Source organism: Helianthus annuus, chromosome 16 (assembly GCF_002127325.2).
Source record: "Helianthus annuus cultivar XRQ/B chromosome 16, HanXRQr2.0-SUNRISE, whole genome shotgun sequence".
Taxonomy (NCBI): domain Eukaryota; kingdom Viridiplantae; phylum Streptophyta; class Magnoliopsida; order Asterales; family Asteraceae; genus Helianthus; species Helianthus annuus.
Genome location: NC_035448.2, coordinates 71,414,534 through 71,431,369, shown reverse-complemented (window position 1 = coordinate 71,431,369; position 16,836 = coordinate 71,414,534). Strand labels below are relative to the sequence as shown.

At 44.9% G+C, this 16,836-nt stretch overlaps 4 protein-coding genes across 7 annotated transcripts; 1 reads left to right on the top strand and 3 right to left on the bottom strand.

The window, feature by feature from the left end:
- Window positions 1-508: 508 nt before the first annotated feature.
- On the top strand, window positions 509-2,997 carry LOC110915343 (ferritin-3, chloroplastic). The gene is made up of 8 exons (XM_022160025.2): window positions 509-858; window positions 1,501-1,584; window positions 1,657-1,717; window positions 1,856-1,943; window positions 2,058-2,119; window positions 2,266-2,331; window positions 2,413-2,476; window positions 2,754-2,997. The coding sequence occupies exons 1-8, from the start codon at window positions 596-598 to the stop codon at window positions 2,807-2,809; spliced, it is 744 nt and encodes a 247-aa protein (XP_022015717.1). The 5' UTR covers window positions 509-595; the 3' UTR covers window positions 2,810-2,997.
- Window positions 2,998-12,232: 9,235 nt separating this feature from the next.
- On the bottom strand, window positions 12,233-14,391 carry LOC118488372. Its single transcript, XM_035985841.1, has 2 exons — window positions 12,589-14,391; window positions 12,233-12,517 (listed from the first exon to the last, which is right to left on the bottom strand). Exons 1-2 carry the CDS (start codon window positions 12,841-12,843, stop codon window positions 12,233-12,235), a joined length of 540 nt encoding a protein of 179 aa, XP_035841734.1. The 5' UTR covers window positions 12,844-14,391.
- Window positions 13,398-14,422, bottom strand: LOC118488371 (translation initiation factor IF-2-like). Of its 4 annotated transcripts, XM_035985840.1 has the most exons (4): window positions 14,350-14,422; window positions 14,086-14,217; window positions 13,759-14,007; window positions 13,398-13,687 (listed from the first exon to the last, which is right to left on the bottom strand). In XM_035985840.1, the coding sequence occupies exons 1-4, from the start codon at window positions 14,396-14,398 to the stop codon at window positions 13,398-13,400; spliced, it is 720 nt and encodes a 239-aa protein (XP_035841733.1). In that variant the 5' UTR covers window positions 14,399-14,422. The 4 variants fall into 4 exon arrangements, with proteins under 4 accessions (XP_035841733.1, XP_035841732.1, XP_035841731.1 ...); XM_035985839.1 differs by having other exon boundaries at window positions 13,759-14,217; XM_035985838.1 differs by having other exon boundaries at window positions 14,086-14,401.
- Window positions 14,423-14,432: 10 nt separating this feature from the next.
- LOC118488206 lies at window positions 14,433-15,318 on the bottom strand. Its single transcript, XM_035985436.1, has 2 exons — window positions 14,588-15,318; window positions 14,433-14,506 (listed from the first exon to the last, which is right to left on the bottom strand). Exons 1-2 carry the CDS (start codon window positions 15,285-15,287, stop codon window positions 14,433-14,435), a joined length of 774 nt encoding a protein of 257 aa, XP_035841329.1. The 5' UTR covers window positions 15,288-15,318.
- Window positions 15,319-16,836: the final 1,518 nt, after the last annotated feature.

The following is a 16,836-nucleotide window of genomic DNA, read 5'->3' as shown; positions in this document are numbered from 1 at the left end:
GTACTATGTTCTGACGTTCGGACATAGTCCGTTTGATGGCATCCATCGCGCTGATGAGGCCCTCGCCGCATGTCTAGCGCTAATATACCAAAAGTGACCGAGTGTCACATATATCTGATTTAGGTATGGCTCTATGCACACGGACTATGCGCGTGTCGACACAGCATTTAGGAACATATCCATCTAGAGAGTTTCATTGAGTTTTAACAAAGTATGAACACCCAGCTTTCCGTGTAAATCTATTATATAAAACCGAAAAATAAAATTTCAAACAATCTAGAAAACTTGTAGTTTCTTAATTATATTAGAAAAAAAATAATAAGTGGTGCATATTGATTAGGAAAAAAAATGGTTTGGTGGGTAAAGATACTGGTATGACATGGAAGTGATATTAAAAGATAAGACACGAGGCGACCACACGCCAGTACCACCACTCCGATCTCAACCGTCCACGTGTCAGCCCTCTCAACGGTCCATGAAAACCCGTATCCGATTTGTGGTCTCGTGAACCCTCGGCTCCCCCATTTAAATCTTCCTCCTCCTCATCAGATCAAAACACACACACACACACACACACACACACATTGATAACAAAATGTCTCTTCAAACACCATTCTCATCAGCATCACCATTTTTGTTGAAGAATCTGGGAAAATCGATCGGATTTGTGAGATCAGGGGTTGTGCGTTGTGGATCAAGTGTTGGTGAGGAGAATCTGGTGATGAGTAGTGGAGTGTTGTTTCAGCCGTTTGAAGAAGTAAAGAAGGAGGAGTTTATTGTGCCGATTTCGCCTCAAAAATCGCTTGCTCGTCAACGCTATTTTGATGAGCCTGAAGCTGCCATTAACGAGCAAATTAAGTAAGTTTTTCATTTTTTTATATGAAAAAACTGTGATATGTACATTTTTTTTTTGTATTCGATATATTGTTTATTTGGTGCTTACCTGGAGACATAGACACCTCTTTTCATGTAATTACTTTTTAAAATCCAGATATATGTTAGAATTGAAAAAGACCGAAGAAACAGTGAGTTTTGAGTGTGTTAATTGGAATTTGAAATGAAAGTGCTCAACAAGATTTAATATATTTATTTATTGTAGACATATGTGATGATAGTTCATAGTTTTTGAATTTTAGTTACTTTTTTCGTCTATGTGATTTGTCAAAAATCACTATTTCAGTCCATTAGTTTAAAAATTACGATTTGAGTCCCTGTGGTTTCACTTTGGTAACCATCTCAGTCCATCTCGTAACCATTTCAGTCCCTGTACTAACAAAATAAATGGATTGAAATGGTTATGAAAGTAAAACTACAGGGACTGAAATGGTTACGAAAGTGAAACCATAGGGACTGAAATCGCAAATTTTAAACTAATGGACTGAAGTAGTGATTTTTGACATACCAAAGGAACGAAAACAGTAGTTAACTCTACTTTTAACTATATTATTGGAACTTTTAGCTTATGATTGGGTTTATTTTGTTTCTTTGTTAATGATGCAGTGTGGAATATAATGTCTCCTATGTGTACCATGCTTTGTATGCTTACTTTGATCGGGACAACATAGCACTGAAGGGCCTTGCCAAGTAAACAAATCACATAAACTCCAACCCCTTTTTATCTTTACATGCTTATAAACTTTCTTTTGTTTTTATCAGGTTCTTCAAGGAATCAAGTGAAGAAGAAAGAGAACATGCTGAGAAGTTAATGCAATATCAGGTCTTTTTCGCACTATTATTATTTTATAAGATTTTTAAACAACATAGTAATTAGTTCCTTTTATGCAAATCCCATTGTTATACACACACATATATACATAAACATATACATCAGCAACTAAACCTTATATCTTTGTAGAATATGAGAGGTGGAAGAGTGAAGTTGAACACCATAGTTGCGCCACCTTCAGAGTTTGAACATGTGGAAAAGGGAGATGCTTTATATGGTAAGCACAACTCAGAAATTACCCATCAAGTACAATAATGATTTCAACTTAATTAGCAGTTGTTTAACAAATATTCATCCTTATTTCGCCTTTAATTTATAAATTATCTGTCAGCAATGGAGCTAGCGTTGTCTTTGGAGAAACTAGTCAATGAAAAGCTTCTTTGTTTGCACGCGGTATGCCGTTTTATCTTGATATTTAAGTATTTTATATATCTCACATGATAACTAATGCTTGAGGAAGAACTTATCCCCAAATCCGGATCATGACACCTTGTCATACATACACTATGTTAAATATAAATGTGTTTTCCAAATTGAAGGTGGCTGATAGGAACAATGATCCGCAAATGGCAGACTTCATTGAGAGCGAGTTTCTTGTTGAGCAGGTGAAACTCCTAGTTGTTGATATATAAGTGTGTGTGATATATAAAAGTCTAATCTGCATTACTTTTTATGTTGTGTGGCAGGTTGAAGCAATAAAGAAAATTTCAGAATATGTTTCTCAACTGAGAAGAGTAGGGAAAGGCCATGGTAAGATTATTATCCTTATGACTTGTAACTTATTCAACATACAATACAAGAGCAAAACTGTTTGGTCAACCTGATTAGTTATAGTTCATTTCAAACATGACTCGTTTATCAAATGGGTTAAAATGTCATTAAAATGATTCCAAAAGTAAAAAAGGGGTTGATAGATTGTAATCGTGTTGTAAACGAGGTTAGTGGGTCGTACTTGTAAAACGATGTTTATTCAGAACTTTTTTACATTTAAATGGGCTAGTGGGTTGACTAACAATTTGAACTGCAGGGGTATGGCATTTTGATCAGATGCTTCTTGATGGGGGTGGTGCTGCTGCTGTTTGAAGAATTTGGGTAGTCTAGCTAATGGCATTAGGTGTGTGTTTGATGGTGTTTAATTCAGTTTAGTAACTACTATGAATCACGGGCTGTGGTTTCCGGTGAAGTTATGTTATATGTTGGCTAGTTAAACTACTTTTAATTGCTATTGTTGAATTTATATTGTTATTATTATATTAGTTTTTAAACATAAATTAAAGTGTGGTTTGTTGTCGGTTAAAACATTCATTCAAAAGATTTATTAAACATGTATACTTTATCCGGTAATACTTCTTAAGAAACATGACCGATAGTCATTTTTTATCATTTAGAATGTTTTTTTAACATATAAAACAAGTAACATCAATTTATGTTTAGAAGTATATTCTTAATGCAAAAATATATGACTACTATGTGTTTTTATATATCAATATATCATAAGATGACCACATAATTAAATGGAGATGTCAATTGTCATATAAATGATGTTTAGTTTCTTTTGTTTTATCATCACGCGATTACGCCGGTAAATAGGATTTCAATTTACAGTGGCATTTTTTTTCGTTCACATTCTCGAGCATATGCTGTAAAAACCCGATAAGCAGATACAAATTTCAAAAGAAAATTACAATTGCACTACAAACCCCGAATTTATGAAAATCTTAAAGTATAATATCTCTTATGTTGAAATCTACCCATCTCTCCCATATCAAGTTCTTAAATTTCGATCTCTCTTTGAGCCACAAAAAGGAATTTAATTGTATGTCTTCCATTGTTTTTGTCACAGAAGTGTTCGTGTTTTCGAATTCTTTTAGATTCCTCGCCTTTCAAATTTCCCATATAGTCGTTAAAAATACCATTTCGATAACTTTTCTCCAATCTTTAGATCCTGCGAATGTATTTGTGTATGCTAATACTTCGCCGCATGACCTGAACATTGCAGGTGATGGTAATTTTAGCTAGGTTAGCGTCTTCTGCCAAATTTCTTTCACCATTGCACATGTAGTTATTATGTGTTCGACTGATTCTCCTTCTTCACTGCATCTTGAACATTGTTGATTGGTCATCATTATTCCACGTTTTCATAATTCTGTTTTGGCCGCTATTTTTCCCAAGTCTGCCCTCCAACATAAATAATTGACTTTTGGTGGAACCCACCTATTCCAAGGCTTCCATTCCCTGTTCGCGTCTACACCTTCTGCCTTCAAGATTTGTTCTCTTACGCTCTGTTCCGAGTTAACTTAACGAGGGAAAAGAAAAGAAACTAAAAGTGAGAAAGAAAAGGACGAGAAAGGAAAAAAAGATGTCTTTCCAACCATTACCTCCCAAATCGGAAGGAAAAAACCACTAAACAATTTAGCCTAGTTTTCCTTTCATTTCCTTTCTTTTCCTTCCTTAAATGAAACTCGGGAACACGACATGTTTTATTTTCCTTCTTTCCTTTCCTTAAATGAAACTCTGAAACACAATATTTTTACTTTGTTTTTGTTTCTTTTCCTTTCCTTCCATTATTAAACTCTGGAACACAATGTTACTCTTGCCACCCAAAAACCTACTATATTCATTTGTATTCCACTTCCAAGAATCCTTCCCGCTTTTAAATTTGAACAAAGTCAAATCTCTTACAAGTAAGGTCCATTGAGCCCGTTCTTCTTCACTTTCTGGAGGTCTAATCCATTCTAAATTCCGTTGGTTTTCATGCTTTAACCTCACAACACAAGTTTTGATGTTTGCTGTTTTATTTTTTGCTATATTGTATAACCTAGGAAATCTTTCCTTCAATATTTTCTCACCCAACCAGTTGTCATGCCAAAACTTCACATGTTCCCCATCTCCCAGCTCGACCACTAGGCTATTACTCAAACTTATATTCATTTTATCAAACTTTTTTCCTATTGAGACAACATCTTTCCAAATTCCACAACATTTATTATTTAAAGGAATATATATTGTACGGATATTTTACCTTTGTGTATTGCTTTTATGACTGAAGGGGTATGGTCCCAAAAAGTCGCGCAAACCTCATAACAGGTTGCACGTGAGACCATACTCCTTAGCATAACAACTTGATAATAACAACCTCGCGCAGCTCACATCACATTGTGACTTACCCCCCGCGCGAGGAAGAGCACATAATAAACTCAGATAGCAACACTTAGTATAAAAACAATGGTATAAGTGAGCACACTAACCCCGCGCGGGTTAGTTGCCACCAAACAAAATCCTCTCCATAGGAAGACGCGCTGTTACCTACAGAGGTACACAGGGTACAAGTGGCAGTAAAAAGAGCCAATGAGCGTCCAGCAGGCTCTGTTCAATCGTGCGCCACGATCTTCTGACGATAAGTACACAAGGACGCCTACATGGCACCAATCAAGAGACGGGGACAACTGTCCCACGATCTCCACTTGTCTGCTGATGACAGAAGGGACAACAAGGCCGACAACAATGACACGTGGCTCCAATCAAGGTGCGCCAGCACCGACGAGCATCTAGAAGCCACTAAGCAGTCGAGGCCAGCGAGGCAAAGAGTATATTCGTTGTTGTCCGTTTCTGGCCCAAGGCCCATCAGCCCACAACCTCTTACACCTCTCCGGCTATAAATAGAGACCTTCATTCCTCAGGTGACGGATTCTATTCTCTCGGCTCTTACTCTTAACTACTTAATTACTCTCAAAGCAATCGCTTATTCTCACGCCGGAGCCCGGTTAAGAGGGAAACCCCCACATTCCCCTCTTAACGAGTAACGGTGTTCTGTTTTGCAGGTTGATTAACCAGTCGGAGCTCAAATACCTCAAAGAAGATTAACCACTATGATAGGAACATAAACCCCTCTAATTAATACCTTAATTAGAACCCGTGTTTCTTCATTGGCGCCCACCGATTTTTTCTATAACCACCCTCATCTTCTTTATTTGAGCCTTTGACATCTTTTCATCCTTCGACTATGACTGGTCAAGGAATCTTTCCAGAGTTCGGCTTCGGAGCCAACTCTAACACGGCCTTGGGTGAAGGAGTCCAAAACCTCCAAGCCCAAGTCGAAGAAATAGGTGAAGTCGAGATCACCAACACGGGGGGTCAGCGCGGGAGCGTTACCCGTATCACACAAATGGTTACCCCAGGTAACAACGGCGAAGGACCGTCCAACCCAGCGCCACCTCAAAATGTATCTGCATTACTTGGCTTACCAGAGGGCGAAACCCCAGCCTCGTGGTATGCCAAGAACATCGCCACTATCAATGCAGCATACCAATCGCTCATCGCGCAGCAGGCGGTTTTGACGGCAGAACCGTCCTTGGTCACCCCTCCGAGTCAGGGGATACGCCAAATGCCACCACCAGCCAACATACAAGGCAGAACCAACAGGCCTCCCCCTACAAGACGTTTAAGTGTACAAGACACGCGCGATACAAGAGGAGAAACGGATAGTTACTACGAGTATCCGTCGAACCTTCAACGAGGCCCTGTTCACAGCCGGCTTACGCCGCGCAACATGAACAATGAATGGGAGGAAACCGACCCATATGATCCTACATGGGAAGGAGATGAAGAGTCATCGGTCTTTAATCGTTTACCAAAAAACCATGAATACTATAAGCCAAGACAACACATTGGCTATACAGAAGAGGCTGAACGAGATTTCCGCCTGGCATACAGACCAGCGGAAGCTGCGGAACACTCCAAGTTTATCCCGAAAATCGCACTCGCACCACTCTCACGAGAGAAGCTACCCCCAACCGTTGGGAAATTCAATGGGTTGACTGACCCAGACGACCACGTCAGAACATTCACGAGTGTGGGCTGCATGGGAGGTTGGAACATGCCCATGTGGTGCCACCTGTTCATTCAAACGCTTACCGGAGCGGCTCGCGCCTGGTTTGACAGCCTTCCGCCCGGGAAGATTAAGTCATGGACAGATTTCAAGACGCAGTTCTTAAGCTACTTTAGCCAACAACGTCGCTATCAGCGTGATACGGCGGAAGTAGAAGATATATGGCGAAGGGATGGTGAAGGTCTGGAGGACTTCATCACGCGTTTCAACAAGGAATGTTTAGAGATTGGCGGCGTCAGTGAGCAACTCATGCGCTGCCACTTCAAGAAGGCTATACGCTGTGATAGCCTCATTAGAACCATCACAGGCAAAGATGGGATGCCAAAAGAGTGGGATAAGCTGATGGAAGCAGCGAAGATCGTCGCGCAAACCGAGGAATCCCTTGCTGGTGGAAAGGGTTATTATTCCGAGGATCGATTCTCAAGAGCAAACGAGAGGCCGCGCGACAACAATAACAAGCGCAACAAATACAAAAACAACGATTGGAAGTCTGAAAGACCCAGAGGCCGTGACGACAGGCCACGTTACAGAGAAGATGCGCGAGATACGATTGACCGAATCGGTTACAAGAAAGCAATCAGAGACGACAACCGTGACAAACACTGGACTCCGCTCACAAAAACTCCAAAGGAGGTATTGATGACGGAGAATGTCGATTTCAAGGCGCCAAGGCCAATGACAAACAAGAAAGGGCAAGACCCTAACTTGTACTGCGATTTTCACAAAGACTCGGGGCATTTGACCGATGACTGCTACAGTTTGCGCCAGGAAATCGAAAGAGCGCTCAAAAGCGGCAAGCTAAGCCATTTAGTGAAGAATGTGCGCAAGGACACCCGTCAGCTCCAGCGTCACGATGAAGGCAGCCACAAAAAAGTGAGACGGCTAGAGACTCACATGGTCAACGGACCAAGATACACCGCGAGAGAAAAAGGCAAACGACCCTACGAGCCTTCTTGGCAAGAACAGCAAGTCATATTCCCAGTAGTGCGCGGCGGTCCTCGCGCTACACGACCCGTCGTCATTACTGGTATAATTGGTCACTATGAAACAGAGTACATCTTCGTCGACCCAGGAAGCACAGCCGACATCATCTACGAACAATGTTTCAATCAATTCGATGAAGAAGACAAAGCGAGACTCGAGCCAGTCGATTATCCTTTGTCCGGCTTTTGCAATGAAATGGTCTTCCCTCTCGGCCAAATCAGTTTCCCTGTCACACTATGTGACGGGAAACATTCAAGAACAACAAATGTGAACTTTATGGTAATGCCAGTGAAATCAAGGCATGATGTGCTTCTTGGAAGGGAAACACAAGGCGAACTAAACATGGTGACTTCAACACCTCATTCTGCCATAGGTTTTCCTACCAAGACAGGCGTCGCAATCATATACGCCAAGAAAGAAGTGATGTCAACTGAAGAGCTGCGCCCAACAAAAGCGGCGAAGGTCTCTACGACCGAGCCAGAAAAATGGGTCCTAAACCGCAAATACCCAGAGCAGACAGTGACAATTGGCCACGCCATTTCGTCAGACATCAGAAAACATTTAAAGCAACTGCTGTTCCGCAACATGGATATATTTGCCTGGACCCCGTCAGACATGACCGGCGTCCCGCGCAACATAACTGAGCATTGCTTAAACACGTACCCTTCTGTAGAACCAAAAGTCCAGCGAAGGCGCAGCCTAGGCGCGGATAAGACAAAAGCGATGAATGAGCAAGTATGTGAGTTGCTCAAGGCTGGAATCCTGAGAGAGGTAAGATACCAAAGCTGGGTCGCGAACCCTGTGATGGTAGAAAAATCAAATGGCGGATGGCGCATGTGCGTAGATTACACTGATCTCAACAAGGCGTGCCCAAAGGATTGCTATTCCTTGCCTGAGATCGATAAAAAACTGATTCTCTCGCGCCATACCGATGGAAGTGCTTTCTGGATTGCTATAAAGGATACCATCAAGTGCAGATGAAGCTAGAAGATGAAGACAAGACAGCATTCAGAACAGACCTTGGAATCTTCTGCTACACAAAGATGCCTTTTGGTCTGAAGAACGCAGGCGCGACTTATCAACGCTTGATGGACAAAACCTTCGCAGGTGACATCGGAAAGCACATTGAGGTTTATATCGATGATCTAGTGGTGAAAAGTCCCGAGGAGGACCAAATGTTAGAAGACATCGAAAAAACGTTCAACTCATTGCGCAGCGTAAATATGAAGCTAAATCCAGCCAAGTGTTCCTTTGGCATGGAAGAAGGGAAGTTTCTGGGCTTCATTGTCACAAACGGCGGTTTCAAGGTGAACCCAGAGAAGGTACAAGCTATAGAACGAATGCCCTCGCCAAGGAACATCAAGGAAATGCAACGACTAGCCGGCCGGCTGGCCGCGCTAAATCGATTTCTTTCCAATCACGCCGCAAAGTCGTATCCCTTCATTAGCACGTTGCGCAACTGTGTGAAGAAGCAAGAGTTCAAATGGACCCCGGAAGCCGAAACAGCTTTTCAACAAATGAAAGCGTGTCTGATCGAACTCCCTACGCTGACGGCACCGTTTGAAAAAGAGCCCCTTGTGCTGTACTTGTCCTCCTCGGATAAGGCAGTAGGGTCAGTATTGTTGGTAGACAGGAACGGCGTGCAAACCCCGATCTATTACGTCAGCAGGATACTCACAGACCCAGAAACAAGATATTCCACAATGGAAAAGCTGGTTCTTGCGCTACTACACGCCTCCCGAAGATTGCGCCGATACTTCACAGGCCATGTGATAACTGTGCTTACCAATTTCCACATTGGCACTATACTTCAGAAGCCTGAGACATCAGGCAGATTGGCAAAATGGGCCATTGAACTGGGCGGCCATAACATCTTGTATAGGCCGCGCCCAGCCATTAAGGGGCAGGTCCTCGCCGACTTCATCACAGAAGTGCCGGCTGATAAAATCAAGGAGTGTGAGATGGTAGAGACGCCCAAGGAAAACACAGCAGAGGAGATTTGGATGCTTTACACTGACGGGGCATCAAATGAAGATGGCGCGGGAGCAGGTTTACGTCTAGTGAGCCCAGAAAAGCACGAGTTTACTTACGCCATTAAGCTCGACTTCAAGAACACCAACAATGAAGCTGAGTATGAGGCTTTTCTGGCAGGCTTACGCCTCGCCATCAAGATGGGAGCAAAAAACTTGCGCGCACATGTGGATTCACTCCTGATAGCCAGTCAAGTAAATGGCATATACGACGCGAAGGGTGAAGTCATGGCTTTATATCTGGAACAAGCGAAAGAATTGCTCCAACAATTCAAAACCCACGAAGTCATACATATCAATCGCTCAGAAAACAAGCCCGCAGATGCCCTGAGCAAGCTCGCCTCGACCTCCTTTCAACATCTAGCCAAGGATGTAAGGATAGAGGTACTCAAAAACCCATCGGTTTTACTACGCCAAGTTAACGTAATCGAAACAGGGCAGACATCATGGATGACCCCTATCATCCAATACTTGGGAGAGGGGGTGCTTCCTGAGAACAAAGCGGAAGCAAGAAAGATCCAAAACAAAGCCCTACAGTACGAAATGAACAACGGTATCTTGTACCGAAAATCCTTCTTGGGACCACTGCTGCGCTGTGTGGACCCACAGGACGCGAATTATTTGATAAGGGAAATCCACGAAGGGATTTGCGGCATCCACTCCGGACCAAGGATGGTCGTCGCGAAGATCATGAGCGCCGGTTACTACTGGCCGGGTATGCATGTTGACGCAATGAAGGAGATCCGCAAGTGTGACTCTTGCCAGAGGCACGCTCCAAAAACGTTGCGGCCTAAAAATGATCTTATCCCCGTGTCCACCGCATGGCCCTTTCAGCAATGGGGAATTGACATGGTAGGACCCTTCCCGGATGCCCCCGGCGCCGTAAAGTTCATCATAGTAGCTGTCGACTACTTCACGAAGTGGGTAGAAGCCAAAGCCCTTGCATCCACCACAGCCATGATTGTGCGCAAGTTCATATGGGAGCACATCATATGCAGATTCGGCCTCCCGCTCAAGATCGTGACAGACAACGGCACCAACTTCGCGTCAGACGATCTTAAGAACTGGATGAAGGAGATGAACATTGAGCACACTTTCACCTCCGTTGCGCACCCACAAGGCAACGGACAAGTGGAAAGTGTGAACAAAAGCATCGTCGAAGGGATAAAGGCCAGATTAGGAACAAGGCGGCGCGGATGGGTCGATGAGCTCCCAAGCATTTTATGGGCTCATCGGACCATGCCAAAGACAAGTACCGGCGAAACCCCTTTCAGCCTAGTCTATGGCTCAGAGGCGGTAATCCCGGCAGAGATTGGCTTGCCCTCGCCGCGAATGACCACGGTCAACACGGTTGACAATGAAGCAGAAAGGCGTCTAGACTTAGACTTATTAGAAGAACGGCGTGAAATCGCAAGAATCAGAGAGGCCAAATACAAAACCCAGCTGGAAAGGTACTACAACACAAGGGTTCGCATTTGTACCTTCAATCCAGGGGAGTACGTCTTTCGCGACAACGAAGCGTCAAATGCGGAACGCCCAGGGAAATTGGCACCTAAATGGGAAGGCCCATATCTGATTCATGAGGTCCTAGGCAAAGGGGCCTACAAATTGCGCACCTTAGATGGCCACATCTTACCAAGAACTTGGAATGCGCAACAATTGCGCAAATGCTATATGTAACCTTTTCGGCCTCGCGCCATTTTTCAATTTCGCCACGCCGGCTACGAGCCATTGGCATATATGTATGAAGGCCTAAGAGCCAACTTCTGATTTGAATGAAAACATACGACATGTTCTATTACATTGTTTTTTCGTTACAAATGCATGTTAAACTTCTGATTAGCGCGAAAACACTCCAGCATTTTGAGATGGTTCAAAACCACCTCCAAGGTCCTCCGCAAACAAAGCGCGAGACCGGGTGGCCACCTTATGCTTAGAAAACGCTTCCATTTATTCGAGCTAATTTAACCTAAGTTTTTACAGCAATGCAATAATTGCAACAGAAAAAACGAAGACATTTCATTGCCATTAAAACTGCGCAAAAGCGCATCACTTACAATCAAGTCAGAAACAAAGGCACAAACGCCTATCAACGAACTAACAACCTACTCTATTTGTCTTCTTTCTTCTCACCATCATCATCTTCGTTCCCCTCACCATCGTCGCCATCGTCATCACCTCCGCCATCATCACCAGCTGCTTCCTCATCAGATGATTCAACAGTAATCGGTGGATCAAGGATCGCCTTGAGGCGCTGACACCAATCATCCTTTTTTAAGGCACTAACAACCAAGTCCATGATGGGCAAGGAGAGGTTGTCATATGAGTTCTCAGCACTGGCCAGCGCAGCATCAGCTTGTTCCGTCACTGAGCAATGACTTGTATCGAATTCTTGTCCCAGCATTTCGCTCAACGTGATCAGCACACTCCAGGTAACCTCCTCGATGACCAACTGCACGCGCCGCATCCGTAAGAGCAGCAACAGCGCGATCTAGCTCGCCGGCGTTCAAGATGGAATTGGCAACCTTCATCAAAAGAGGAGCATTAAGAATAAACTCTTCAACATGTTAAAGAAAAAGGTAAGGCAAAAAGGACTTACCAGCACTATTCCCGAGTGCGCATCCATTCTGCTTCAGAAACAAGCGTGTCCACAATGCCTTGGGCCTCAGAATAATTTGTCTGAGCCACGTTAAGCGCCGCAGTGCTGACAGCACGCGCCTCCTCAGCATCGATGGCCTTGACCTTCTCTGCCTCAAGGTCGATCTCCAGGGACTCACATCTGTCGATTTGTTCATCCAAGCGACGTTTGAGTTCCGCAATCTCAACGTCCTTGGCCTGGAGATCTTTGTCCTTGGTGGACAGCTGAACCTTAGCTTCAGACAACTCAACCTGGAAGTTGGCAAATGACTTAGAAATTTTATAAACAACAAAGGAGAAAACGAAAGGAAAATCAACTAAACCTCCATCTGTTGTTTAGCGGCTGTCTCAACCTGCGCTTCCTCCACCTTCGATGTCAGCTCCGCTATCTTAGCCTCAAGACCAACAATTTTTTGTCGAGCCGCATAGGCGCGCTCGTTTGTCCTGGGCGCAGATGCGCTTGAACTCGGCCTTCTCCTTGGCCAGTTGCTCTTCCACATTATGAAGTTTCTTTTGCAGGCCCTCGCGACCCCACTCTTCAGCTTTCCTATCAGCCTCAAACTTGGCTTTCTCCTCATCAAATGTGGCCTTAGCCTTCTCAAATTCACCAACACGTTTTAGCACACGTTCTCGGTAAGCCTCCCAGTCGGCGCGCTCTCTGACCATTGTTCGCCATTCACGAACTATCTGATGGTTAGCAGATCGAGCGTTGGCCTCGGCAAGAATGTAAGTGCGGTACAACATTTCATGCGGCTTCGCCTTTTGACGGTTAACTTCGCCAGGAGTGAATTGGTTCAAGTACCAATCGCGAGAAGGACCAAATTCAACAAACGTATCCTTCTGCCTTAAGCTCCAAGGGGCTTGATGAGGAGCATCACCACGTTCCTCTTCAGTATAAGTTTTATAATATATATCCCCGACGGTATCCTTCGCACCTATCACATTGGGGTTATAGCCCCCAGCTCCTCCAGAGCTTGCACCACTAGACACATAGCGCCCTAACCCCTTAGAAGTAACAATCGGCGCAGCGGGGGGAGGTTTTGGGACACCAGACTGCCTTGAACAGAAGACTGATCGGCAGCTCTTTCTTTCCTCGCCTCTTCCGCCTTCCTCTGCCTATCCGCCTCCTCCCTCAGCTTTCTCTCCTCTTCCGCTTTCTCTTCCTCTCCGCCTCCAGCTTTCTCTCCTCCTCCTCCTTCCTCTTTTTCTCTTCCTCTTCTTTGCGCTTTAGCTCTTCAGCCTTCTTCTGCGCAGCAATCCTACTCTCTTCTTTCCTCCGATCCTCTTCTGCCTTTTGCTGCGCTTCAGCAGTTTTCGCAGCATCACGCGCAGCAGAATCGGAAGGTTCAGTGGCAACCTTAGGTCTTTTCGTGCTGGGTTCAACAAACTTAACCCCCTTTTCAGGGGTCTTCTTCTTGATCTCTACAAGAATAAAGCAAACGCACTTGAGCAAAAAAGAGGTTAAATTATAAAGAAGGGAGATAAGAGCATACCAGGAGAAAACTGGTATAACGAGCGCAACTTGCTCTTCTTCCCAACAACGGGAATAACAACTGAAACAGGCGCAGAGGCCATACCAGTTGTCGCCTCGCTTCTACCCCTCTTTCTTCCAATCAACGGGGCAGTCTCTTCTTCCTCTTCTTCTTCATCCTCAGGTTGAGATGGAGTTGCGTCAGCATCCGGGTTACGAGAACCCGCGCTCCCAGAGCCCTTTGACCCACCAGCGCCAGTCTTTCCCATAGCTGCATATGATAAACCTTCATAAGAGTCACTGATTATCACGTAATCGTCTAAGTCACGTTGCCGGAGGCGAAGCGTACCTTTGACAGCAGCAGTAGTTGCGCGACTGGCGCCAGGACCCTTGCTGGTCACTTCAACATCCGCCTTCTTTTTCTTCTTCGAAGGTTTCTTCTTCTTCTCCTCTGGGTCAACCCCCAGATCGCGCAACACACCTGCAAAGATTTTAGGCAACGAACTTAACTCGCCATTCGAAGACCCTACTGACTCCTCGCTGGAAAGATAGAAAGTCTCTTTCCCAGCAGAAGTCACAGAGCGCAATGGACGAGGTTTAGGATAGTGCGCACCTTCAGTTGCATCCGGCGGCGAGGCGAAGGCGTCAGCAGCAGGAAGCATGAAGTTCCCCTTTATCTGGTCATACCAGCCTTCCTCATTCATCGCGCAGAGGGCGAACGCCCATGGAGCCACCAAAGGCTGGGAAGGCAGCCTGATAGAGTTGCGTCTCTACACAACAAAAACAAAGTATAAGAAACCAGTTAAGTGAATGTACTCGGAAACAAAACAAAAAGGGGGAAAGTATCTAACCTTGATCCCCGATCTTCAAGACCGGGAGTTCCCTGCTACTAGGTGACCACTGGTCACTCATCTTGGCAGCAACCAGAACATTCTCCCCAAATACCCGGTTAGGGGTTGCGGTAAGCCGCTGATACCACTGAGCAGACTTCGGTATAGGAAGGTCCTCCTTTGGTATAACCTCGGTCCATTCCCTAAACGGCATAGCTATTGGCAAGACTTCCTCCCGGATGAAGAAGAACTTGGGTTTCCAGTCATGGAAACTCTTGGGAGGATTCAACAAAATCTTCTTAGCCGTACCACGGCTAGCAAAAGAAAAGAACCCCATTGTTCTTTGCAGTTGATAGAAGACACGAAACTTATTCACCGTCGGCTCAATGCCGTGGGATTGACACAAGAACTCAAAGTGCCTCACCCTCACCATCCCAGGTGGGCTTAACTGTGAGATATGAAACTTGTAGTAGGACAATATGCTACCAAAGAAGTTAGTCGCCGGCAGCCGGAAGTTTCCTTGAAGGAAGAAGTCTTCGAACAAAGTAATGTAACCGGGTGGGGCATCAGCCGCGGTCTGACCCTGAGCAGGGTACCGGGCATCCCACTCCGGTGGAAACCTAAAACTTCGAACGATCTGTTCGAATAAACCTAAGTCCCATCTCAGGACTGGGACTGGCCCCTCCTCACTAGCAGGAGCTTCTTGATGTTCTTCGCTCATGTTTCAAGAAAAAGCTGGAAAAAACTTGAAGAAAGTTTGAAGATTTGAAGAAAGTTTGAAGATTTGAAGAAAGTTTGAAGAAGATGAAGAACAATATGAAGACTCAAAGAGAAAAAGGGAGAAGAAACGAAGAGAAAGTGAATCTCTCACCTTTCTCTTCGGATATATATACCCATCGCATTTAATGCGATGGGTAACCGTGCCGCACTCGCCGCAGGGGCAACCAACGAGAGGTTGCCACGTCAAGCGGAAAAAGCAGGGACGACGGTTACCACGCGCGCGTGGCATCCACTCTCCTGACATGAAGTGCAACCGCCGCAGGCGGCATGATGACACCCGTGCCAGGGGTCAACTCAAACGTCGCCCTCAGCGACTTATCTCACCAACCTGTCAGAAGTTCAAATTTCGAAGTTTCCCGCCATAAACATGCAAGTAACTCATGCAGAAGTCATATGAGTCGCGCCAGATATACGTAAACCACTATAACCCCGCGCGCTTAAAAGGACAAACAAGAAATCACTCGACACCTGCCTAGTACCTGCGCATCGAAAACAACAGTTTTCTACATGCGCCTTACAAGTCAGGACCAAAAGGACAATTTCCCTTCTCTTATTTTTATTAAGTCCAGAGCTCCAACCACTTGCGTTGCGCATGGTGCAGCACTGGACTGGGGGGACTTGAAGGGGTATGGTCCCAAAAAGTCGCGCAAACCTCATAACAGGTTGCACGTGAGGACCATACTCCTTAGCATAACAACTTGATAATAACAACCTCGCGCAGCTCACATCACATTGTGACTTACCCCCCGCGCGAGGAAGAGCACATAATAAACTCAGATAGCAACACTTAGTATAAAAACAATGGTATAAGTGAGCACACTAACCCCGCGCGGGTTAGTTGCCACCAAACAAAATCCTCTCCATAGGAAGACGCGCTGTTACCTACAGAGGTACACAGGGTACAAGTGGCAGTAAAAAGAGCCACATGAGCGTCCAGCAGGCTCTGTTCAATCGTGCGCCACGATCTTCTGACGATAAGTACACAAGGACGCCTACATGGCACCAATCAAGAGACGGGGACAACTGTCCCACGATCTCCACTTGTCTGCTGATGACAGAAGGGACAACAAGGCCGACAACAATGACACGTGGCTCCAATCAAGGTGCGCCAGCACCGACGAGCATCTAGAAGCCACTAAGCAGTCAGAGGCCAGCGAGGCAAAGAGTATATTCGTTGTTGTCCGTTTCTGGCCCAAGGCCCATCAGCCCACAACCTCTTACACCTCTCCGGCTATAAATAGAGACCTTCATTCCTCAGGTGACGGATTCTATTCTCTCGGCTCTTACTCTTAACTACTTAATTACTCTCAAAGCAATCGCTTATTCTCACGCCGGAGCCCGGTTAAGAGGGAAACCCCCACATTCCCCTCTTAACGAGTAACGGTGTTCTGTTTTGCAGGTTGATTAACCAGTCGGGAGCTCAAATACCTCAAAGAAGATTAACCACTATGATAGGAACATAAACCCCTCTAATTAATACCTTAATTAGA